The sequence below is a fragment of the Dermacentor albipictus genome, chromosome 3, assembly GCF_038994185.2.
Source record: "Dermacentor albipictus isolate Rhodes 1998 colony chromosome 3, USDA_Dalb.pri_finalv2, whole genome shotgun sequence".
NCBI classification, from domain to species: domain Eukaryota; kingdom Metazoa; phylum Arthropoda; class Arachnida; order Ixodida; family Ixodidae; genus Dermacentor; species Dermacentor albipictus.
The window spans coordinates 70,254,467-70,280,614 of NC_091823.1; the positions used below are offsets into that span (position 1 = coordinate 70,254,467).

Genomic DNA, 26,148 nt, shown 5'->3' on the forward strand with positions numbered 1-26,148 from the left:
CTTCAAGTGACCTTCAAGTAGGTCACGTGACATGACGTCACGTGATGACGTCACACCGACTGCAGAGGGGGCTCATATCGCGCCGTCGGTCGCCTCCCGGCGGTGGCCACCATTCACCCTGAAGTGAGATCACATGATGTGACGTCACGTGATGACGTAACACCGGCTGCAGATGGGGCCTCATATCGTGCCGTCGGACGTCGCCCGGCGAAGGCCTCCACGCTTCGGTTCGCGCCGTCGCGCGCGACGCGGCGGCGGCGCCACCATCGCTGCATCACGTGATATGTGACGTCACGCGAGGGATGAAGCGGCGCGCGCCCGCCGTCGCGTCAGTCTGTGCCCGCAACCGCGCCAGCGTCTTTGCGCCGGGCGTGTATGCGGTCAACATGCCTCCAAACGCTTCGCATCCACTGGGCTTAACCTTGATAAGCCTCAAATTTTAATATCTATAAATCTTTCCCCACGTGAAAGATAGCTAACCGTAACTTCCTCAGGTTAACCTCCCCACCTTTCTATGTATCATTTGTCTCACTGCACTGTCTACAGAGCGGAAATAACTTTTTCAGGCCGGGGCGTTCCGCACGCTATGATGTGGGCAACATGGTGCTTCAGCGAGCACACTGGTCATTCAGGAAGGGAGGTGTACGGGTTCCTCCTGAAGATCTGAGGTGATGTAGACTTTGCGTGTTAATGGCAACGTCTAGCAGACGCACTTCCGGGTGGTGTGTTCAGAGAACACGGATTGGGTTAGGCGGCACCACGCGCTCTGTGCCACACAAGCTGCGGAGTTACACCTAGTCGCGCCTGGCTGTGCCCGTCGTCTTGTTCGTTCATCTGCCGCTGAGTTTCCGAATTGTGACGCACGAGACGGCATACCTATATATTTTGTTTCGCAAGCACTCCCGAAAGGTGGCGCTCGCGTGTAGTGACTGCAGTCAAATCCTGCAAGGCTATAGATCCACCTGTAGTCAACAACACCGTCCTCCTCCTCACATGGTCCCAGAAAACATATGTCCTCAAAGAAAATTAAAAAAAACTAAATTTCATATATGAGGTGAGACAGTTAGCTTTCACAATATGTCCGCTTTTTATTTGGGCGTAAGCTGAGGAAACACAAGGTGAGGGCGGTGGTGGTCGCTTTTTCTTACAGTCTTTCAGGTGGTGAGGTGGCTTCACAAAATGACGCAGAGAGAAGATATGACAAAAAAAGAAATCTATTAAAGATGAGCGAAGGAGGTACGTCGTCTCCTTCGCTCGTTGCCGTCTTGTTTTGAAACCGTCGGTGCTCATGCGTCGTCTGGGTACGTGGCCCGAAAACTGGGGACGAGGCCCTGTGGATGGGTTTCGCTCTTATACTGCGTGCGGCTATATATAAAACCCAAAATAGTGCATTCCCTCTTCGTGGGAGTGTCCGTGTGTTCCTTGCAAAAAACAGGCCGGTGCTCGTTGGGGCTGGCAGAGGCTATAGGGTTTCACGAGCTGCAAGGGATGCCTTGTGGTCTCGCTGTGTCATTCACCAAAGGACAGAGGACGCTAGCCGCTGGGCGCCGCGGCATGTGTCTTCAAGAGGGAAATATCACCCGAGACCAAAACTTGTCCTTCTTGCGCCCGTCGGTTCTTCTGGAAGGCGTGGTTTCCGTTTGTGCGGTGCTTATCGCTGCCCCAGCGCCAGTAGCAGTTAACGCTATAGGCACTGTCTTGCCACTGCCCGCCTGAGCGAAGCCTTCTTCGATTCCCACGTTCTTGGCCCGGAACCGGAAGAAGGGGCACTGCAGCCGGCCCGACTTCTGCTCGGGGCTCTCCGAGAAGCGCACGGCCGCTCCTCCGGCGGCTCCTCCACTTTCGCCGCTTAGGTCTTCGTGATCGTCCGGGTGTGACGACGTAGAGTGAGTGGAGTCGCAGCTCTTGTGTTTCTTCATCTTGTTCGGCTGCGACAGCTTCCATCTGATGCCCAGGAACGAAGCCTTCCCGCCACCAGTGCCTTTTGTCGCGTGGTCGTGCCCATCTTTGAGGGCGGGGGGCGGCTCATGACTGTCGGCGGCGCTGTAGGCTAAGAAATCTGCAGACGCGTCCTCTCGGGCGTTGACGATTTCCGTAGTTGCGTTGGTCGCCACTGGCGGCGCGGACGCGGCGCTCTGCGCAATTGGGGTGCGCTTCTCGTCTGGTTTTCCTGCCTGAAATGGACAGGAAGTGAGGTTGTTCTTGCGAGGTTTGAACAGGGGCTCAGCATTGTTTCTTTTTGCGTTGACGGCTGTCGCTGCTTCGGACTCTGTACTTTTCGCAGGCAGGCTACTGTTGATGAACATGCCAATCTGCGAAAGAAAGTAAATAAAGAGATGGGGCTTAATGTTCAAAGGGTCAGAACGTCCAATGCGCGTTGAACGAGTTTTGAATAGCCGTTATTTAAGAGGCAGCTTTTCTATATGGTTTGTTACGGCTTTGATTGAATAGTGCCGGTGCTATACAGCACTTGCATATATTCCACACAGCTTACACTTCCATACAGCGTAGATTTTGTTTGGTAAAGTGTGGATGAAACGTTATCGTTGTGAGTAAAATAAAATAAAAACACCAAACGACGTTTCTGGGACCCGAAAGATATTACATAATGGTATTTATTTATTTATTTATTTATTTATTTATTTATTTATTTATTTATTTATTTCAATAAACTAAAGGGCCAAAGGCGTTACATGAAGGAGTGGGTTTCGTTGTTGCTTTTTTTTTCGCACACAAAAACCTTCAAACGTGGCTTTCTTTAAAACGACAGCGTCAGTTACTTCAGCAACAGAAGGACTGATAGGATCATCTGAAAGAATATCTGCACTGAAAACGCGGCGGTAGTGACAGTTGCCTCAGCTCTATAAAACGTCATCTCGCAGTAAAATCCAGCATTCACCGTCACTAAGAATTGTCTGAGCAGTTTCCAGTGACCATGGGACGATCCAGTACTCTCACTGCCTTTCATACATCTGCTATTATGATAAAAAGATAATACTTGTTTTTTTTTTTTTTGATACGTGAACCGAGACCGAGGTCTATATTTCTGCCTACAACAACGAAGAGTGTGTGTTTTTCCGCATGTATTCTGAGACAGTTTGTCTCAGTCTGACACCTGGACCTCACTCTGCCGTCTCGGTTGCGAACTGATGATTACGAGTTACAACGTCACAAGAAGCTGAAACAATCACGAATAATGCTGTCATCCGTCGGTGAGGCACTGATTGTGACAAAAAGAAAAAGGGTTTATCAGAAATAAGAACGTGTCCCATACTTACAGATCCACCAGTGCGAATGATCGTGCAAACGATCAAAACGCCGTAATTGATTGGTAACATAAAAAAATACTTCGCGAATATGTTTTTTCTTGTGATGTTTAGGCGGAGACACGAGGAAAGCCGATGCCATCTCACTGTTGCTGCACGAAAGCAAACAACTTAGTGAGTCAAAGCACTGCCGCTATGTGTAGAATCTCGTGTGCATCAAAAGCAGAGGCACTGCAGAACCTATGACATGCCATTGGTGTTAAGAGATAAGCCCCCTGCACACAGATTAACCTCTGCAAGCGCATTTTCCAGTTCAACGCAATGTATCGTTAGTAGGTCACATAGAATCAACTTGTGGCAACTTCTGCAGTATCTAGAACTAGTCATCACTGTTACCACTCCACGGTTTATTAAATGCATAAAGAAATGAAAGCTTAAAACACGAAGGTAACGGAGCGCGCCTACTGTTATGCATTTTTACACGGTGGACAAACACTCTATTGTAGACATACGATTCTTTTTAGAGCACGCAGTAACTGCTCGAGCAAGTAATCACAAGAAGTTCCTGAAGCCGGAGCTTGTGAGTGCGGTGGATCTCCTTCCGTATATATATCGTACAGTAAATATGCTACGTCAGACAAGGCGTGCAACAACGGCCTAGAAATTGTCTTCCGTGTGGGGGAAAAAACGCGACCTCTCAGTTGAGCAGTCTCAAAATTAATACGTAACGGTTACATATTACTACACCGCTTTCGGCTTGCATCTGTTTTAGGCATCTCTTCCGTAAATACAGCGTTTCGTCGCATAAATTTAGTGGGCATACACTTTGAGAATTAGGCATTGCACCGTCTCCTCCTCTCGCTATGTCACCTCTAAAATATTGCCGTTATCTGTTACATCTAAACGTTACTGTCAAAATGATAGCTGTTATATAACAACAGCCGAACTGCAGAACGTCATACTTTATGGTTACCAGGATTCGCGTTGCAGTAGCGGTTACAGTCAAATTAAAAGCACCTAGCAACACTGGGGCTGCAAGAAGGAAGCAGCGAACATTGCATGGAGTCGCCACTACGTTGCTTCGTTTCCAAATATATCCAGGAATATAATTTTATTATTTCTCAACTACTTATGTTATACTTATTTTGTTACGTGGCTTATTCATCACGAGTGTGTAATAAGGCGAAAAATAAAGATCTTATAACTGCCAGCATCACTTATCTCGTTCTTCACATAGAACGTACCGTACTTCAAGCTTTGGTGTGTGTATTTTTTTTATTCTGTTGACTTCTGTGCTAGAAAACCTGTCAGTGGACTGCCCAGTATGTAAACATTGTCTGTTCGAAAACCTCGCAACTGGACGGTGGGTTATGGGTGATGCCGTTACCGCAAGGCTGCGGAGGAACATTCACCCACTTGGGGTTTTCTTCTTTCTTTTGCCTCCTGTGTTGAGAGCGCTGCTGTCGCACCAAATAAGTTCGAATCCCAATGGATTGGTGCAGTAGCTGTCTTGCATTCTGCTTCCATTGGCGTGGGCCCGCCGTGGCGGGCAATCCAACCCGCCACTTTATACTCACAAGCGCGGCACCACAATCACCTAGCCGCTGTGGTGGACGTCCTACTATGTGACCAAAAGGTTTTGGCAATCATGTTGCGAGGAAACATTCATTTCCCTAACATAGCGCGAGCAAAGAAACGACATAGAGATGACTCACGAAAAAAAAAAGAAAAAGCGATACCAGCGCTCATGAACAAACACTGCTTTAATTGAGAAAAGACTCGTTTTATGCGCAAGGTCGTGTGCTTAGCGCATGCGCCACGTCAAATCCCTGCGTGTCAGCCTGAATAAATGATCATTTGTTAGTCAGCATTCATATATAGTCGTTTTCTGTGCGTCTTCCACGTTTCAGTTGTTCGCTCGCGATGCGTTACAGAGAAATGTATCCCGTACCGACTACAGCGATTCAACGTGCTACACTCGAAGTCTTAACGTGAAGCGTTTGCGTACCTCATCTGCTTCCAGGGACGGTGATGGGATGGCGGACGCGCGACGCACAGGTGAGGAGGAGGGAGAGAGGAACATGCTGTCGTCGGCCGGCTGTTGTCCCGTAGCAGCCGGCTGGGCTTCGGCGCTTGGCCTCGATGCCATGTCCACCAAGTAACAGCGGAGTGGGAAGTCACCCACGTCCAGGTTGTCCTCGAACACGTACTCCTTTTTCGTCAGGTGGCTGCAGGTGGATGCACAAGAAGAAGATTGTTCAGAAGATGGAAACGCATTAAAGCCGAGGAAAGAGCGCAACGCTGCCGTCGGTGTCATACAAGCGGTGTCTATTATTTACCACCTTCTGTCCACGCCTTAAAACTGATCAGGCCTTGCCCCGTTTTCGAGCCAGTCGTCCACCAGCAACGCAGTGGCAGTAGTCTAGCAATATGGCCGGATGTCAGCTCCGCAGCACGTTCACTTGGTTAAAGTTGTGCAGATGCTCTCGAATTCCTTTACCTTTGTCGACTTGCCTTTACGAAAAGGATATCACAATTCAAGAACGAGGCACCATGCACCACTACCGCAGACTATCAGTTCTCCGTATTAGAAAGTATTCTGTTAGTCCTGCCGTAATTTGTGCTGTCGTGCACATTATTACCTCCGTGAAATGACTTTTCGAAAGTGCCCGCGAACAATATGAAGGGCATCTGACTAGCATTCCCTTTCATTAACCGATTTAGTTCTTTTCTTTTCCTGTCGGGATGGCACTGCACTCCTTGTTGAGTCTGCGCCATCTATTGGAAATTGCTTGTTTACAGGCACCTTCTGGGCAATATTTAGGCACTGGCTCCCTAACTGGAAGTAAAGCGTTGCGGTTGTTGTCCGTTTCCGCTGGCATGCATAACGTTTCATGACTTGTGCTACCGCTGATTTTAGCTGCGTGTACATTCTCATGACGAAATGGCTGAGTGGCACTTTTGGCATCCATGCTGCTAAATTACAAGTAGGACTAAGCACTACACAGCAATTGTTTGCTATTGCACCAAATGTGTTCCGAGATTCTACAAGTCTTCTTGAGCAATGAATGTCTCAGGCTAGGAGACATTCAAGTACAATGGACGTGGAAGTTACTTTGCACGTGCCGACAAGATGCATCCGAGAACCATTTCACGAGCACGTTTTATTTATGTTGTGCCTGTGCAGACATGCGAATCTCACAGATGGAAGTGGAGAAACAGGGCAGACATATCGCCGCAGATTAACAACTCTTGCAGCAACTGCGTCAGTACACATAGCATAGAGTGCATGCTACCAGACGTGGGCACCTTTACTAGAGCACACCCTCGTGAGAGCGCCACGCGAAAAAGCTATGGTGAGTGGTTCTGTTCGTGAGTTCAGTGGGAGAAATGGCCCAGATGACGAGGTAAAGAAAAAAACAAGAAGGCGCCGATTGTGGCACCACGGTAATCTACCGTTACCCGTTGCCGCAAATTTAACCTTACACTGTCTTGCCTAAATGGAATGGCTAAGCCAAAAGCTTGCAAAAGACGACCTTGCAAATAGTGTTCTCTCTGCCACATTCTATCTCTTTTCGCAACTTTATCTCCTTCTGCCAGGGTAGGGTATCGAACTGGTAGACTGTTTGGTTAAACTCCTCAGCTTTTCTTGCTCCGCTCTCTCTCTCTCTCTCTCTCTCTCGGGTTAACTCGCTTGTCAGGATGACTGCTTCAAGGCAAACAGATGAAACACTTCCATCCCGCAGACGAAAACTGAAACAGTACAAGGCACTTTACAAGGCACAAGGCACAGTACAAGGCGTCGTTTCCTCAACACATAGTAGCTGCATCACTTGACATCTAATGCACTTCAGCAAAAGAGATAGCCCCCTCCTGTCAGGACTGTTGCGCGTGAGTTCCAAGGCGCGAGCTGCAGTTTCTACAATGAATTTTGGGGGAGGAGGGGTGAGAGGCTCAAACGTATTCACAGCAGTCTAAAGGGCAGTATGGCCACCGCAGGAAGTTCTCGTTAGAAAGGTCTGATGTTTGCTTTCCGGGGGTGATATTTATTGATGAACCAGCTATGGTAATTGCCGATTTCATTCCCTCACCTCCTGGCCACCTCTGTGACGTTTACTCTGGACGGCTTGGACAGGCTCTCCGTCTTGTTCGCCAGGGTGACTGTATTCCCGAACAGACAGTAGCGAGGCATTGTCATCCCTACTACGCCGGCCGTGGCATAGCCAGTGTGAATACCGATCCGCATCTGCAAGATTAGGCGTAAAAAAGCTACAAAAATATGGCACGGGCATATAGAGGAAACACGGTTCACACACACATAGAGTTTCGGTAAAACAGTGGGGAAAGGGATGTGACTGGGTAGCTTTTACGTACAGGACAGCTTAGGTGCAAGAAAATTGCTGTACCACGCCTGTGATATTGGCCTCATGTATTGTGACAAACATCACGGACTTTTTTTTCTAATACTCTCAGCGGTTTAAGAGAGAGAATATGGAGTGCTTATTTCATATGTTGAAAAGAAGTAGTACAGCTGCAACAACCAGGTTAGCCACTCTTTCCACGAAACAATCTCCAGCTTCTTAGCGTAACGCGTCATGGCTACGTTCGGCATTACCAAAAGTCGAACGTTTTTTCAGCCGATGGTTAGCCTCCTGTTTTGTGAATGCAATAGACCCTGAACAAATGTCCACATCCACTCTTAAAGCTATAGTAATCCTCACGTTTTACCTGACCGTGACTACCATAACCTCCATGACTACCATGGCGATGGAGTTGGAGGGGGAAAGAAGAGTCCTTTCAAAGGCAGCATTTTCTTCGGCGATTGGAGAGACATCATTTTCTCTTGTGGCTACGAATTTGAGATAAGTTGTTCAATCTGACAAGTTCGTTAATCAGCGGAGGTTGGGGGCAATCTTAAGTGACAAATACGTAGAGCTAGCCAGCTAAGACAGAGTACTCAAATGATGGAACGAAAACAGGGATGTAGAAAAAATGTGCAAGACCATGGTTTCACGCCACGTTTAGTATATTATGATGAAGAGAAATGCGTGACACTACAAAAAGGAATACGACATTGCATGATGGCACCATGCCATCTTACAGAGCAACTGTTTCAGGCAACAAAGGCCACAATGAATACATCCATAGTTGTTTTATTGCTTGTGTGATGTCGGTCAGCCGTCTTCCCACGCTAGCCATCCAGCCACCTCCGCACCATCACCCATTGTAGGTGTCTGCTAGTTGGAGGGCGTCACGGAAAGGTGGTCCCCATCGTCCGCCCTGCACCAGACGTCGGCATTCTTGCTGCAGGACCGGCTGGATGAACATATCTACGTTCACACAGATGGCTCCATCCATCCGGACCCTGGATCTGACACAGCCGCCTGCGTGATCCCTGCCCTTATGCGCTCGGGAGTGTGCCGGCTGCCTTTCGCGGCAAACTCCCTCGCTGCTTAGGCGGCCGGCCTGCATCTGGCTGTGGAACTGCTAGCGGAAGACTTCCCGCATCGTCAGGTCGTGATCATTTGTTACTCACGATTGACGCTTCTAGGTCTTCAAACACCGGAGACCACTGGCCTTGGTGTTGCCCTAATGGCTGACAAGCTTCGCTGCCCTGTTTCGAGTGGCTTGAAGCTGTTACTGCGCTAGCTCCCCTCTCACGTCAACGTTCAGGGCAGCGAGGAGGCTCACACCACGACAAGGGTAGCACACCACGCTACTGCACCCATAGCACTGCTGTAACGGCCTTCGACTATATAAGGCACACGTTGCAGTGGCACCTTACGGCGCTCCACCCGAAATTGCCCGTCGCCAGCGGTCGCGTGCACGTTCACGCGCGTTTGTGCGTGTCTGTGCGTGTGTGTGTGCGCGCGTATGTGTGCATATGTGCGTGCATGTGCGTGCGTGTGCGTATGTGCACGTATGTGCGCGTATATGTTTGCGCATGCGTGTGTATGTTTGTGCGTGCGTATGTGTGTGCGTGTGTGTGCATGCATGTGTGCGTGTGCGTGTGTGTGTGTGTGCGTGCGTGTGTGTGTGCGTGTGCTTGCATGCATGTGTGCGTGCGCGTGTGCGTGTGTGTGTGTGTGTGTGTGTGTGTGTGTGTGTGCGTGTGCGTGCGTGCGTGCGTGCATGCGTGCGCACGTGAGTCTGTGTGCCTGCATGCGCATGCGTTTTATTCGCTTAACATTGATGCCTCGCCAATACGTATTGCCAGAACACTGCAACTGCACGTTTCCATCAGTTCCAATAGCTCTACAATAAACTTTCCCATGGAGTGAGATCGAAGGGAGCAGAAATCCCAGTTTTTTAGGGTGCTGTCAATTATGTTCTTCAACAACCGCATCATCGACGCCACCTTTTTTGTGATTCGAAGGCTTTCCTACAAACTTTAGGTTTGCAATGCGCTAAGCTTTCATGTGCAGCCAGTATACGAAATTGAGCATGCTCTCCACGGAGTGTTGAACTCTGGCAGTAATGTTATATTTCAGTGGTTACCAAGCCACTACGACAGGGCGTAGGAAGCCATGTGCTCGGCTCATTAGCAAGCTCACTGCGTCTAAATACCACTGTAGAGAACTGATGCAGCACGGCAACTTTGCTCACTAGCTCGTTCAATCACCTTTCGACATTATAACTCAATAGATTTCACCAACTCGCGATTGTAGTCCCTAGACTCCGACTTGCAATTTTGCCAGCCACGCGGGCTTTGGCATCGTGAAAGAATTTTAGTCTGCCACCTGTGGCTGGGCGTTGGATTCACGGATGCTTATTCATTCCTCATTGAAGTGGTGAACAATGCCGCATGACGCATGCAATTGCGTCTATAATGCCCGTGTCCAACCTAGGACTCTCATCGGAATACTCTGCGCACAACTCTCAGCGCTTAGACGATACGCCACTCTCGGAAGAATAATTCTGGGACAATAAAATATGCCGCCAGAACATATGATAAGTGGTGCTTCACCACGGCATATTGCTGAATGTGATATGGGAATTTGATAATGCCCGTGTCCAACATACGACTCTCATCGGAATACTCTGCGCACAACTCTCAGCCGCTTAGACGATACGCCACTCTCGGAAGCAATAATTCTGGGATCGTGGCACCAGACCTCAACCTCTACAAAGTTCTCGCGACTATAGGGAATGAAAGCTCACTAGCCGGTGTGCGCACACACTCCTCTTCTTCCTTATTTTCTTTCTTTTCCTTTCCTCTCGTCTAGGGTATTCAAGTTGGCATGACTATGGTTAACCTCCCGGCCTTTCCTTGGTTCTCTACAACTGGAGCGAACTGCTGAAAGGCTTCTTGTATCCTAGATTTACATTTCTATGCTGAACCAGTAATACCTTGAAAAGGAGTGCGAAATGTCTATTGTAGTGTTCTTCTCAATAAAATATGCCGCCAGAACATATTATAAGTGGTGCTTCACCACGGCATATTGCTGAATGTGATTAGGTAACCGCTGTGGAACTAGCAGCTGTCAATGAGCAATGCACTTTTGATGGGCTTGCTGGCAAATCTCGCGTCAGTTAGACGTAAAACTCACAGTCACCGCACTCGAAAAACTGGACAATCGCCCTTTTACAGAGCAAAAAGCTCTAGGACACTGGTGCAGAGGGGCTTCAGCACTCAAAGCCTTAAGGGCTTTGCTGAAGTTTTTAAGGACATGTGAATTGTGCGACCGCCATTGAATGTTGTAGCGCGTAGTGTCGCGTTACTGTGTGAATTTTCTGGTTTCCATTTTTTTCCTCTTCTTCTTTCTCCTTTTATTCCCTTTACCCCTTTCCACAGCACAGGGTAAGTAGCCGGTACTTACACTGGCTAACCTCCCCGTCTTTCCTCCCCTTTATCTCCTCCTCCTCCTCCTCCTCACACTCCCTTGCCATTTTACTTTAAGCATCTATAAATTTTGTCGACAGTGCATGCATGAACCTGCGCTTCACGCAACGGCATCGTGAAAAATTAAATGAGGCAATTCCATTAGCTATGCGAGTGCAATTGCTATAAGTGCTGTCATCTCAAAGGCCGAATAACGGATTAACGTATGCTTGCCGATTAAAGGGATTATTTGGAAGTGAATTTTTAGTGCTGTAGAAGAACGAACGTAGTGGTACAATGGTGTAGGGTATATTCAGAAGGTTGATGGAAGGTAATGGTGATGGAAGTCTAGCCGGTTCCAAAAGACAACATCGGGAAATTGCCTTGTGCAGAGGTACTTGGTGGCGTTTTTTGTAACCGTTTCACAAAGGCCTAAATGGCGATCTGCCTTCCGGATTTTACGACCGCTAGGGACAAGAAGAAAGGAATGTGTCGTGGGCTGCGGTTGTAAAAACGTTCTGCAATGCGCTGTCGTCTTGGAACGCTTTCGGGGAGCGCTCGCTGTTCTGGATAGCATGTCACATGGGATCTCGCTCATTCATGGCACGGTAGCCAAGAAGAGCACCGAGGACGAATAAATGTTTGCGTACTCCAAAACCTCCCTTTGTTTGTTCTTCGCTCTTTTATACAAGTCACTCTTGCTTGCAACGCTAACCGTTAGATTTTCGTTTTTACTTACTCACGCTGAACCTCCCGAGGAGACTGATAGTCAAGTTGGGATATGTACCGAGCCTGAACTTAACGATCGGAATGAAAACATTTGAAAGAACGAGATATCTTATCGCGTCGATTGTTCGCGGCGTGTCTGATACAATGTTTTTTTTTCTGTCTCGCTCGTTATCTCAAGTTCCGCTAGTCGAACAATATGTTTCTCGGCGAATGAAAAAGAAAAATGATGAGTGCATCTATAACTCAATTAATAGAGAATTTTAGTGCGTCCGGTATTCCGCCAAGCACGGGCGGTTTGCCGGTTGAGTGTGTGCGTAAACGCGAGCGGCCAGATTGGTGGCGCCAGCTGCTGGTGCAAAGCTCAACCACATAAAGACAGCCAATTACTATATTCTTCATAGCTGCTGGTGTAAAGTTTCGACAGCGGCATAATCTTGTTCACATTTACGGTGGTGCCGAAAATTTGCACCAGCAGCGAAGCAGGATATAGTGGGATAGTGCAATTTTAGCTCTGTGTTTGTCTGGTTGAACTCTACGCCACCAGGTGGCTGCACCGCTCCTGCCACTCACGTTTACGCCCCTGCATATATAGCGGACAAGCTAAACGTCTCTAATGACATGTTCCGGAATCAGTACGCAACCCCATTTGCATTTTTCGTTAATTTCTTCGCACAGGGAAACTGCGTAATACCACATTTTTTGTTGCCTAGCTTGGGCTAGAATACCTGGGATGACTCGCAGCTTATAGGCGTGTTCGCTGAGAACTCAAGTATCTTTGTCACTACGGTGATGTATACAGAACTTATATATATATATATATATATATATATATATATATATATATATATATATATATATATATATATATATATATACATGTGACAATTTATTCAAACGTGCACGCTTCTATTCCGTAAACCGAGCCTAACTGCACAACCTAAGGCAGATACGAAGAGGAACCCCTCGCTCGACTCACGTGATCTAGCTAGCACTTGGTTATAATCCCATTTCGGCCCATTTCAAGTTTGAGTTGGTCATCACAGAAAAGTTTATAACATGCTCACTGTATGCCAACTCAGAGCAAGATGTGAGCTCCCATGTATAAGCTATGCTTCTAGTGGTGACAAACGATGAAGTTGTTATCATTCTGTTTGATATAATTGCGCACCTTTACAGATTTACCACTTCGTCGCCCTATTTACGATACGATGAACTCTGTAGTAAACATTGAATATTTCTGTTCATGTGGCACGCATCTGGGTGTGCATGTTCCAGTAAATAATACAGTGCTTGAATCGAAGGAATGAACCCATGGTATAATTAATTAATATAATGCAAATACTAAAGTGAATGCCAAGGTCACAACCTCTACAGCATTTTTTTTTTCGTTCCACATGGTTCCGTTTGGCCAGCTTCTGATTCGCATACCTCTAAGTTTCCACTTCCTTTGTACTATCATACAAATTAATACTAGGGAAGGATATTCATAGTTCTCATGGGGAGCCCTTTACTTCTATTCTTTGAGTGTGTGAACCAAGGCGCCCTTATCATAGTGCTTGGAATTAGGAAAGCAAAAAAAAAAGACAAACTAGTGCAGTCCTGGCATTGCCCAGAATCTCGTGTTGATGCATGTCCAACTGACCTGTATAGGCTCCCCATTCACCGGATTGCGGACACTCTTTGTGGCCGTTATCATATCCAGACCCATGACGATAAGCCGGTCCGCATGGTCCTCCACAAAATCTGGCACGCCGGCTACCACCACGTAGGCGTCCCCAATGGTCTCCACCTGCGCAACCGAGAGTCATGGCTGAGTGGTCTTCACAAATATGAAAACATAGGTAATGGTAGTTTGCTCAATACTAGTTGCTTTATTAATTTTTCTAAGAGAGACGTAACAGACAAACTTCCTTAAAGGTTACCTGCGCGAAATGACCTGGGGGCTTCATGCCGTTTAAATAACGATATTGCTCTAACTCTGACCTTAACGTATTAAATCATTTATCTTCAACTACCAATGACGGTGACATTTCTGTGGACGAAAACGTACACGCTTATTCTAAAAGTGTGCGGCAGCGCCTGCACTTCCGGAAGCAAAAGCAAGAACAACCTTACTAACTTGGCATCAGTAAAGACCTTTAAAGAGCTGATAAAACAATGTTGCTTGGAAACAACATCGCGAATACGTTCATGTAAGAATGTATTTCTTGCCATTCGGGCAGGAAGCGGAAATAGATAGCTTGTCCTAGTAACTGCTGTAAGTGAGTGCCGCAGTAACAATCGCAGCAGCCGTAGCCATTGATTCGCTGTTTTATGGGGCAATGTATGCGAGTCCAGTGGCGAAAATGAATATGTCATTTCTTTTGAAGCATCGTTCACCTTGTAGACGCCATGCACGTGGGATAGGTTGTCAAACTGCAGATACAGCTTGTTGAGCAGGCGCACGATGGCCATGGGAGCGCAGCTACCGCACATGTTGGTGAAGCCCACAATATCTGAGAAGAGGCATGAGACTGTCTCGAACTTCTCCGCTTCCACAGGAAGGTTCTGGCAGAGGAGCTTGGCTACCTGGGGTGCGAAAAAAAAAGAAAAAAAAGAAAGGTCGCAGGTGGCAGAAATCGGAAGGGACTATTGGCTTTCTAAATTGGTACAATGTGTTCTTCGGTAAGATTTAAGTGACACAAGACAGACGACAATACTGGCGAGAAATCTGCAGGCCGCTGATAATAACGATACGTTCGCAGGGGTGATACAAATCTCATATATATTCCTTTCTTATGTGTAATATCACTTCCTGCTTTAACCAATACGTTGACAATATCTGCACAACTTGTTGATGCTCTTTCGCGCACTTTCATTGCTATGAGCAACGCCACTGTACATGGCGAAACGTGCTATGTTATTCGCGTTCTAAAGCAATTTGCAATAAGAAGTGATTGTGGTAATATCATACACTATTCAGCAGAGGAACTAAAAGGCGCTCTTCTAGAGTTCGAAAAATTTTCGCTAATCCTAACCTCAACAGAGCCACAGAATGCGTAATAGAATAGCGAATGCTTTACTGTTTCTCTTTTTTGTTCATATCTTAAATCTTTAAATATAAGCCTCCATTCTGGATACTGCCTCCATTCCCTCCAGTCAAATCTCATTTAACGGCCCCTACTTGTAGTATCGTAGGACACAAAGGGGTGCTGGTGTAATCTGCTAGGCCTTTCCCTATTTCTATTCTTCATTATTACGTGCTTGGGGAAGGACAAACTTTAAGTGCATTTGGGGGCCTCTACAATATCCTTCTCCATGGAATGTTTCTGCACATATTAGGCGACAACTCTTTAGAGCAAAGACGACTGTTGACAGCAAGACTGCGTTTTTCGTGAGTCAAGGATGCATAACACCTTTTGTCGACATGGCTATTGATTTGCGTTACCGTGTAGCTGGTGAATTTCTAGTGCTGAAATGCTTTCGTTCTCTTTTATATTGTAGTTATAGAAAAAGGTAAAGCTAAGCTAGGTTTGAGGCGCAATCATGAAATCCCAAATTACTTCCTGATGAAAAAAACAGAAAATTGTAAGAAGGAGCAGGAAGAGAATATCAACAAGCACTATACACAGCCGTACATGTCCCAAGCAGTAAAATAGTTTATCTACGGGCAGCGGCACAGAAAGCACAATCCAGTGCCTATAAAAAATAAGTCACTCATCACATGAGGGGGGGGGGGGGGGGGGGACTTTGTACGAAGTGAAAGCACGTTGTTACTGACGGTGTGAAAGGAGACAGCGAAACTCGCAAAAAGTTTGTTTGTGCAGCTAAGGGATAAACGCCGAGCGAAGCCTGGCATGGTTTTATTGTGCTCAGTAACTTTTTTCGTCGGCGTAAGCGTGGTCGATGTCAAAAGGTCTAGTAGGAGTAGTAGGAGTACAGAAATCCTCTCGAACATATCTCTGAGAATATGCTGCACATATTCTCATCTGAAAGGAAGTCTCTTTCTCGTCGTAATATTTTTTTATGAGAGAGCAGTCAATTGCGGACACCCGAAATACCAAATAAATCATTCGAACGCGGTAACCACAAAGCAAAGTCCGAGGAAAGGGGGGGGAGGGAACACTACCCTACCTCTTCTTTCTAACGCGACCCTTTCTACTTACTCGTAATCTTCGAGGCTTAGTCGCTCATCGATTTCTTCAGGACCCTTGTTTCTGTATTCGAAAACAGATACAATTCGTTTTTCGATAACCAAAAAATGGCTGTGGCTTAGGTAAGGTTAAGCCCAGGATGCGAAGCATACTAGCCTTTATTTTAGTTGTTGAACCACTGTTTAGCCTGGTGAACTGCTGTTGCTTAACTATATATATTTGGTTCGGCTAGACGAAGAAACAACTCATGCATTACTTCTTCGCCTTCAAGAGTGGAACGCGACAGCGTTCCCGTCGACCCGCCAAGGGGTGTAAGACAATGGGCTACAGGGCAGCGACTACGCGCCCCGCATTGGACGCGGTGAGCGTCGAGCAAAGCAGCGTTCGGCGCGGCAACGAAATGTGCGCCTGAGCAAGAGACGCACGCCTTAGAAACAGCGCGTTTCTAAGGCAACACCGCATTCACTAGAGGCGCTTTTGTACCGCTTTGAAGCGTTGTACTCGTGGCTCAGTGGTAGCGTCTCCGTCCCACACTCCGGAGACCCTGGTTCGATTCCCACCCAGCCCGTCTTGCAAGAGTTGAGCCAAAGCCACTTCTCCTCTGTCGTGACGTCACGGTGTCACGTGATTTCATGGTCACCGCCGCGCCTGAGGAGCTGGGTTGAGCCCTCGTAATATGCTTCGCATAAAATAAAACAGTGGCGATGGTGGCACGCGTTGGGAGGCCCATTGCAACATAAAAAAAATGGCTCTTATATTGCGGGTGCTGCAGTTGACGGCGCCTGCGCAAGCCCTGTCGATGCATTATGCAAGCGCACAAAGAAGAGCCAGCGGAATCTTCCGCAGGTCATCCGACGGAAAAAAATAGCTAGGCCTTCCCGCACTTTCCACAGAGGGGAATTCGCTCACGCTCTGGTAATGCGCGTGCGTTCGCTTTAACGGCGAGACTGAGCCGCCTATCAACGAGACACGTTTAATAATTTAGTCGGCAAGTGCGCAGACAAAGGGAAGTGAAGCGCAGTCGAGGACGGCCGAAAATTAGGTAAGGTGATGAAATTCGGAAAGTCGCCGGCTCAAGTTGGAACTAGCTAGCGAAAGAGGGGTCACTGGAGATCGCTGGGATAGGCCTTCGTCCCGGGCAGTGGACCTAAAGATAAGCTGATGATGATGATGAGTAGATACAGTACTGCGTCAGGTATAAAGTAACCATGCAAGGTGAGCGCCGAACACTTGCGGCATCTAGCGCTGAAAGCAAACTCCTTTTTCCAAGTACGCAGAACGAGGCTGGCTCGGACGTGATGGCCGGCGGAGGCTTCCTGAAACGAACATCTGTTTCTTCCCATGCTTATCCGTCCTGCTTGTTCGCTCGTATTTACTTTATTCCTTCGGAAAGCGCCTCAAAGTGAGAGTGCGCGCGCCAATGAGCACTACGCTGACCGGTCGAAGTCCCCGGAGTAAACCTGTAACGTGATTTCCAGTCTCTTTTTTTTTCTTTCTACCTCGGTACGCATGCCTACAGCAATTGAGTCCAGATGAGAGTTACGTGCTTCTGCAGCGCCGGCGCTTGGCCCTTCAGCAGTCTACCTTCGCTTTCGGAGACCATAGGTTGCGGTTTGGCCCGTCTGTGTTCCTTGTATGGAGTGTGCTTTCTGTAGATAATTTTTTTTCTCCTCCTTTATTCGGCTTTCAATCGGGATTTCTTTTTTTCCCGTCCAGCACCGGTCGAAAGAGGATTCTAGACAAGCGTGCGCCGCCGGAATGCTTACCCGGCGCTTCGACTGCCTGACGCAGATCGACCCGCGCAGCCCTCGTCTTGTAAAGCGGGTTCTGTTCACGTTCAGGTTCCCGAACTTTTCTACAGCGCCGTTCTTTTCATTGATTTGTTTTTGTCCTTCAATAACTGCGACAAAATAGAAACTTAGCGTACTAACACGCCGGACATCCCAAAATCGTAGCCAAATGCAAAACGCTGAACAAGCAAACATCAAAAACGCAAACAAGCAAAACGCTGAACAAGCAAACATATAGACAGAAGTCAATTAAAATTTAAAAAATGTCCAGATTCTGCTTTAAGAAACCAGACTGTTGACTAAGGAAAAAATACAAATTACTAGCACACGTAAATAACGCGAAGTGCTTAGACAGCACATGACCGGCGACGAGCATGGGTAGCCTCTGAACACGGTGAAACGATTGAATTCCCAGCAAGGCGCTTCAACCATCGCTGACGCGAGAAAGAAATCATGCTGTTACAGTCAGAATACAAAATATCGCACAAATTTCAAAGTGCTGCTCATAAAGAAAAAAGAAGGTGCAGATCCAGCCTACATATTAGAATCTGAGAGCGGAATCTTTAGTGAGGCGGGTAAGGTAATGCCAGGCAGCTGAATATATCCTACACGGTGTCTTGCATCATCGCGATTACCTGCTGCCTGCCGGTGAAGACGATAAGAAGCGGACTCCCTCACCACGTGACGACGCATTATGCCGTCTCAAGGATTGGCCCTCTTTGCGGTGACACTGTATCCAAGGTCAGCGCGCCAATTAGAGCGTGCCAATCCTGGAGATGCTGCAACAGTAAACTGCGCTTATCTCGGCGGAAGACGGGTCAAGAGAAACGCCAAATCCCAGGACCTTATAAATGCAGATATAAAAAAGTTATGGGGTTTTTACGTGCCAAAACCACTTTCTGATTATGAGGCACGCCGTAGTGGAGGACTCCGGAAATTTCGACCACCTGGGCTTCTTTAACGTGCACCTAAATCTAAGTACACGGGTGTTTTCGCATTTCGCCCCATCAAAATGCGGCCGCCGTGGCCGGGATTCGGTCCCGCGACCTCGTGCTCAGCAGCCTAACACCATAGCCACTGAGCAACCGCGGCGGGTGTAGATATAGAAAAGTTTGCTTTATTAAAGAAATTAGGCTGTTGGTAACACCTGTTTGTTACAGGTAGGATATTTAGGCATCGTATATTTTATCACCGCCTAATTCCGCAGAAAACAAGACCAGCAGCCAGAGTACCTGCAGTAAGGGCAGATAAAATGTTAGTTCTGTCCGGCATGCGAGCTACTTAGGCGAGGCGCAAGCAACCCAGCTGCGGTGGGGAAAGTCCAGGAGGGTAAGTAAAGAGAGCTTCGCTTTAATCAGTGTGCGCAACAAAATTGCGTCATGCTTGTCGTTGTTTATAACCTGAGGAACGGGGTCCAAGCTCTTTGATACTGATAAATTACTCCCGTGTAAGACGTCATGACGACCGCGAGGTGCCTCTTGAAGGTTTATGAGCATGTGTTTCAAGAGGAACGTACGGGTATCGACACTAAGCGCTGCGTGAACGCGGCCTTCCCGTTATGCGATTTAGAAGCGAGGCCCGCAGGCTACTTTGGTGTTGGCAGTGTTCGTTGTGCTAAAGCATCCCTAGTTTCTTGAAATTGCAATGCATAATTAAAGTTGCAATGCACTAAGGTTTATCTCTCGGTGCTTATCCTGCGGGATTAGTGGTCTGCTGCTAATGTTCTCGTACATTCGTTCACAGCCAACTACTGAAATATAGGTCATGTGTTCTAACAAGCCGTGACCCCCAACTATCATAACTCCACTATAAACGAGCACTGCATATAAGCGAGGCGTCTTATATTAAAGAAATAAACGGGGCTGCACTAGCTTCAATGCTGATGGCAACAGCGTTGTGTATACCACTTCGACTATTCTAACATTGAATGCCTAATGTTCTTCGCAGCTCAGGGCATTGTTGTATTCGGTTAGTGTTTCTTGAATAAATATGGAAATGTAGCACAGACTAAAAAAAAATTGCGCATTCCAACTGCTGTGTAAAGGACTTAGCAAAAGAAAGGAATGAGTGCAAGTCCCCTGGCATCGCAAAGAATAAGTTACACCTTCTTTGCCCGCGGACAAAACGTTGCGGGCCTGGGCGATTGTTTCTGAAAGGAATGCAAACAATGAGAAGAAGGTGTCGGTGTGTTTGTAAAGAAGAAAAGACGGCTGTGTGGAGGAATGGCTACATTAGGAATATTGCGGAAACCGAAGGTGTCACTGCTGATAAACTGAAAATTCCGCAAAGGAGGGTGTCGTATGATGCCCTTTTTTGTTAGTCGCATAGCTTGCTGCAAATCGCTCGAATAAAAAGAATGTAATACTGAAAAATAAGGCCATCCCAGCACAAGTACAAATACCCGCAAATACACGCAATATCGCCGCGCTACTGCCCGCTCCAGGCACTTTGCTTGTATTAGCAGGCTTCTTTCACGCTGGGAAAAACACTTTTATGTAGCACGTATCGAGACACATAAAGCTGTATCGGGAGTTTTTCATGTCGCGCTACAATGTTTTCATTGACATTTTTCATGTTTATATAATATTTGAGAAGTTGATTCAATAATTTAGGCTATTTATCTAACTAGTCGGAATATAAAGATACTATGTGCATCTCCAAGCGACGGCAAACAACATTACCAGTCCAGCTACGTGGCATTTGCATATATTTAATGTTTGGCTCAAGTTACGTGGGACACACTGCATATCGAGTATGATTATGTCGTGCGTGGTTAAATTTTGCATCAGAACGTTCTCATTGAATTAGTTGATGGTATTGAAAAAGTTGGCGACTTTCATCGCCGCTGGCTTCACATTTGGCTGCTGAATGAATATGCCAAAATTGCAGGAAATGAGCAAATAAGCACGCACACACACACATGAACACAATGACGAACACTTAGAGCCAAAGGGTTGGATCGATGTTCAATGTAGTAGGAGCGACAACACGCTTGGTACAAAGTGTACGTGGGTATTACGGCAAGGAAAGCACCCAATTAAAAACAAAAGAAGAACGCTTCGCGTATGCTTTCATGAATAATGTTTGCAAACGGCGGAGGCAGTCACTTGTACTTTGTTGCTGTGCACACGGCAAACTTTCGCTTCATTGCTAACATTTCTAACTTGAAGTCAAGAGTGTCACTGCCGGCAAAAGCAACGTCACCTCCACATGTCTCGCCCTTCGGTTTTTCTACACAGATTGTCGCAGGAAATAAAATAAGCGCACAACCCAAGAAAGAACAGAATCTTGCACTTTACGTTTCAGACTAACGCTTTTTCAACATCACCGGCAGCGTTATTTTCCTGCCCAAGACAACGTATAAATGAGCGAAAGCATGCGGAACGTGGCCCAGGGCCGCAGCGTTTCTCATCTGAAATTCTCATCGCTCTCTCTGGAAGTCCCGCTTCAAGCACCTTCTTTTCCCTCTTCGAGCACGCGCAACCATGACAACGGAGAAGACACGCAAATGCAACGCCTTTGCCGCGTGGTGGTGCTATTTGAGACACGGTGCGACCGGGGCGAAACGGCTTGTTTATGCACGCTCTTAACACTGCACGGCCACGCTGAATCGAGTCTGTCGCTCGCCGTCTGTTTGCCAGCGACAGCGGCCTCAAATGTGCGCAAGGAACGGCACCACGTTCGCGTTAGGCGGGAGCGGCGAAGCCACCGCCCAACGCAAGCCGGCTAAGCGTCCTTTCTCTGTGTTTGTCCGTGCCCGCGCTCTTCGCTTTGTCTCCTGCAAAATGCAGAAATGACCGCGCTCCATCAGCCTAACTAGGTGCCATTAGACTCGAAGGAGGCGCGCGCTGGCCATTCCGCTTTGAGCTCTTCGTTCTTTTTTTTGTCGTCTCCTTCTCCCTCTCCTCCGTGTGGCCCTATTTTTCCGTGTCGCACGCACGCGACGCCTCGAGTAGCGAGCGAAGGTAATGCGATGTGCTCGCCGTACTGGAGTGGCAGCCCCGCTTGAGCGCAAAGAAAAAAAAAAAGAAAAGGCAAGTGAGGGCGAGGGCACTTGACTCATTAACACGTGTGTGCTAATGCTACGTACTACGTTTTCGCTCGTGATGGGAACTGCATCAAAACAGTCTTGCATTATTCCGCGTTACTCCGGCAAAAACGCTGATGTCAGAAGTAACGGGTCTAAGTGGATGCCACGTGCGCGTACTACACATATGAAATGAGAGAGAGAGAGAGAGATAGATACAGAGAGAGAGAGAGAGAGACGATAAGGTAAAGGCGAGGAGGTTGACCAGGCTTAGCCCGGATGACTATTATGCGCAGGGAAGTGGGAAAAGGCGTTAACTATGAAAAAAGAGAAGGAAAATTCACACCAAGCACGACATCCACAATGATCACCATATACGGAGACAGGACATGCGAGGAGAAGGACAGTATCACATATTTAGTGTTCTTTGCTATCTGAAACTGCTTGAGAGTGACTTTCGTGATAGCCGCGTTTCGTAATTTACCTGTATTTTACCTAAGAAACTGCTCTAGATGTAAAACACTTTATAGATGACATGTTTAGCAACGTCTTGAATGGAAAATGGAAAAAGGTAAAAGTAGCAATGAAATACCAACTTTCTTAAGCACACAGATTTCAGTCTATAATGCTACTTTATCCTACAAACAGCCGGGTCTGCTACGCTTTGGGTAGCGTTCAAAGCCTTAACGTTGCGTTTATTTGCGATAATTAAGTAAACTAAATATGTCGCTGCATAGCGAAATCTTATTACCGGAGCATTGCATATACTTGGAGTGGGACGAGCTATGAAACATAATAAATAAATGATGGGGGAGCTTATGAACAGCGTGAAAAACATGGCTGCTGCCTCCGACAGAAGTTATCGCAGACGCGACGGCCACTCTAGTGGCTCTGAGTATACATAGTCATCGCTCGGGCATTCCTTGAGCGTTTTCACCAGCAGATCCAGAGAGTCGTTAGTTTCCAGGTCGAAGGTGCCACCGAATGTAAGTGTATAGAAAATAAAAAAAATTAAAAGGAGACAATGCTTTGAACTTGGGACTATATTGAGGTCCCAGCCTATCAAAAAAAAAAAGAAAAGAAAAGAAACACAAGTGACTACTATGATCTTTTTTTCAGCTACAAAGTCAGTAACTTAATGACGTCGTTCCTTTTTTTCGGAAGGTGCCAGAGGAAATATTTACGACCAGCATTACCTAATGGAGCACGTGTCATTATATTACATCCACAAACATTGAGTGCATGCGCTCTCATTTTCCTTTCTATTTTTTTTTTTTGTGGGTGGGATATTTAGCGTTTAATATCTCGTGATGATGAAGGCATTGTCTGGCCCTACTCGGAAGCCTTTGCGCCGGTTTATTGCCGCGCTGCCCGCTACGCATTGCATATTTGTGTTTGAAGTGTTCGCCGATGTGGGAAAAAGTTATAGCCACAGTATAACTTGCACTGAAAATATAACCAAACGAATAGAACAGGTAATGGAGTCGTATTAGTCTTATAGGCGAATATTCATAACGTTTAACTAAAATGTAAAAATAAATATAAGGCAAAGGGGAAATGCTAAGGGACAGAAAGACAACCTGCTGCAGGAGGGATCCGAACACGCACCTTTCGCGTTACCAATTAGCATACAGCGGTGGCTGTTGTCCCCCGCCCTTCTACTTTTTGGCGATTTGTGTACGAGATTAGCCTCGGAATGTCAGCCAGCGCTTCTCACGGCTATGTGAGTTGGTGTCGAACACCCTTTTAACCGCGACGTCACGTGGTACTTGAAGATAAGAGCACACAGCTGGCCAAGCAACACTCGTAAATTGCACAGGTTTTTTATTCTTGAAGCCTATTTTTGTTCATCAAGGTAACCCGGGTGCTGGCAGGCATGGCCAAGAAGCCTATTTCTCTTCAGCCAGAGCGAACGAAATCATCATGAACGTTTATTTCCTCATAATGACATCATGCTCGCAGTAATTAATAATGGATATTCTTGTTTATCTGTCTTGGTAATCAAGACTTTTGCATTTTGTTTTTGTATTGCCCGTCAGGTATGTTTAATGAACGGTTGAGATGGCGTTGATTCTTCTATGGCACTTTCTTTTTGGAATAAAATAGGTGAATGCTGGCGAATGTACGCGCAACAAAAATAGATGGTCTAGAAATATATATATATTTCAATGTATCTTACAGGCCCCAAGGGGAGCATTGAGTAAGGGAGGCGCCGTTGAACAAATGACAACAGAAAACCGATACATGAAAGCTAAAAAATGTATACAATGATAACGTGCTTGCAAAACGGTGTTAAAAATGAAAACGCTAAAGCAATACAAAAGTTGTCAGGGAACGCATGAAAAGTACAGTTCACGGTAACATAAAAAGCGGCGCATACTAGCGCAAAGAGCGCACATAGCCCGAGCGCATAAAACATAGAGAGAGAGAGACATTGCACATACATGACACATACTATATGACATGACACATGTACAGATGAGTATATGTGTTATGATGAAAACTGCGGGTTCAGTAGTTGTTTGAATTTATCATTGCTCATTTGCGCGGCAGTGCTGTTAGGAAGCGAATTCTATAATCGGATTGCTCGTGGTAGAGCCGAGAAGTTAAATGTTTAATTGTTCCCCTAAATATAAGTGAAGCTTTAATCATTATAAAGTCGTCGTGATGTGCAAGGCGTGCGTTCCTGTGGCAAGTTTGATGGCTTTATTTGGTGAACATATCTATGCAGCGAGGGCAGGAGTGCTGTGTCACGTCGGCTACTTAGTGATTGAAGGGAAAGGTCGAGTTTTATTAGAATAATGCTTGACTGATGGTTGCAATTGCGGGAATTGACGCGACCATCTTGGTTTTCGATGGCTTCTAACATGCGGATCAAGTATTCATGGTAGGAAGACCATACAAGGGACGCGAACTCAAGCTGGTGGCATACAAATGATAGGAATACTCATTTACTGATGTTAGACGGGCAGTTATGCAAGTTGCGACGAATATAGCCAAGACATTTGGAAGCGTTTGCGCTTATGGTTGTGATGTGAAAAACCCAGGAAAGACTCGGTGTAAGAGTAACACCTATATATTTATATACTCATGTCTCATATACTAGACTTATAATTACATAATAGAAAAATCTATGATTTGAACTTTCTCGCGTGAATGTCATCAATTTGGATTTAGATGAGTGAAGTTTCATTTGCCAGTCTTCACACCATTTGGTAACGACATGAATGTCCTCTTGAGAGAGAGAGAGAATGAAGAGGAAAGGCAGGGAGGTTAACCAGATATGAGTCTCCGGTTTGCTACCCTGCACTGGGGATGGGGAATAGGGGTTAGAAAGATGGCAGAGGAAAACGCTAAAAAAAAGGGTCCTCTTGAAGAATGTGGTGATCCTCAAAGCTGCGAATTGGTTGATATAGTGTAGAATTATTGCCAAAAACACACATACAGGGTGATATTTATTGGGCAGATCATTGGTCTAAATAAGAGCAAGCTAGGGACTAAGCACGCTGCCCTGCTGCCCTACATATATATATATATATATATATATTGTAACGAACAATTAAGGGAGTCCAGACACAACTATTTATTGTGGGCTGAGTTGTGCCCTGGGGGTAAATAAAAAGGACTCCCGCGTTCTGAAGAGGAGATCAAGAATGGCTTAACGGCCATCTACGATGCAAGTGCGTGCGGCGAAATCACGTGCCATCATTTCGTCATCTTTTTCTCCAACCGGCGGTGTCCTCTTGAGGGGGCGCATGGACCTGCGCGCGGTGTTGAAATATGTTTCTGCGTTGTGTCAATTTATATATATATATATATATATATATATATATATATATATATATATATATATATATATATATATATATATATATATATATGTGTGTGTGAACGTCACGCAATATGCGCACTGATACAACGAATATTTGCAAGCCCGACCCATTCCAAGTGAATCAATGTTTCACGCAGTAGATTTTGTTTCTCTCGGAATCAACTTCAAGCAGCCTGAACCAACATACTGTTGAAAACTGTATGGAAGAGATTAAGAGACGGACGATTATCATGGCGACTGTATTGTTTCTAAGCTATTGTTTCAGTGCTGTTTTCTGCACATTCATTTCGTGCGGACAGATAGCCGATGGCTGCGCCGTCAGAATAAGTGCTACAATGTAGGGCTGAAATTGTGTGCTCTTTTGTAAGCCCTTCACACGGATGCGCGGTGACAGCGCTATAGCGTTTTCGCGTCACACAAATCACCAGGAACGAAACTAATATAATTTTGTTGGTCACCACAATAATTTTTGCTCGTGCTCCGATAACTGTTTCAAATCTGCTATTTTAACACGAAGGTGTTTTATGCTGGGATCCATCGTCAACTTCC

At 46.4% G+C, this 26,148-nt stretch overlaps 1 protein-coding gene across 20 annotated transcripts in view; it reads right to left on the minus strand.

Annotated features, from left to right (window-relative positions):
• Window positions 1–1,079: 1,079 nt before the first annotated feature.
• Window positions 1,080–26,148, minus strand: part of LOC135914317 (guanylate cyclase soluble subunit beta-1-like) — a 969,460-nt gene continuing 944,391 nt past the window's right edge. For all 20 annotated transcript variants that reach the window (XM_070535561.1, XM_070535560.1, XM_070535562.1 and 17 more), the window contains 5 exons: window positions 14,197–14,385; window positions 13,460–13,606; window positions 7,358–7,512; window positions 5,275–5,494; window positions 1,080–2,312 (listed from right to left, as the gene is read on the minus strand). In XM_070535561.1, coding sequence (XP_070391662.1) covers window positions 1,563–2,312; window positions 5,275–5,494; window positions 7,358–7,512; window positions 13,460–13,606; window positions 14,197–14,385 — 1,461 coding nt within the window. In that variant the 3' untranslated portion in view covers window positions 1,080–1,562. The remainder of the gene's footprint in view (window positions 2,313–5,274; window positions 5,495–7,357; window positions 7,513–13,459; window positions 13,607–14,196; window positions 14,386–26,148) is intronic.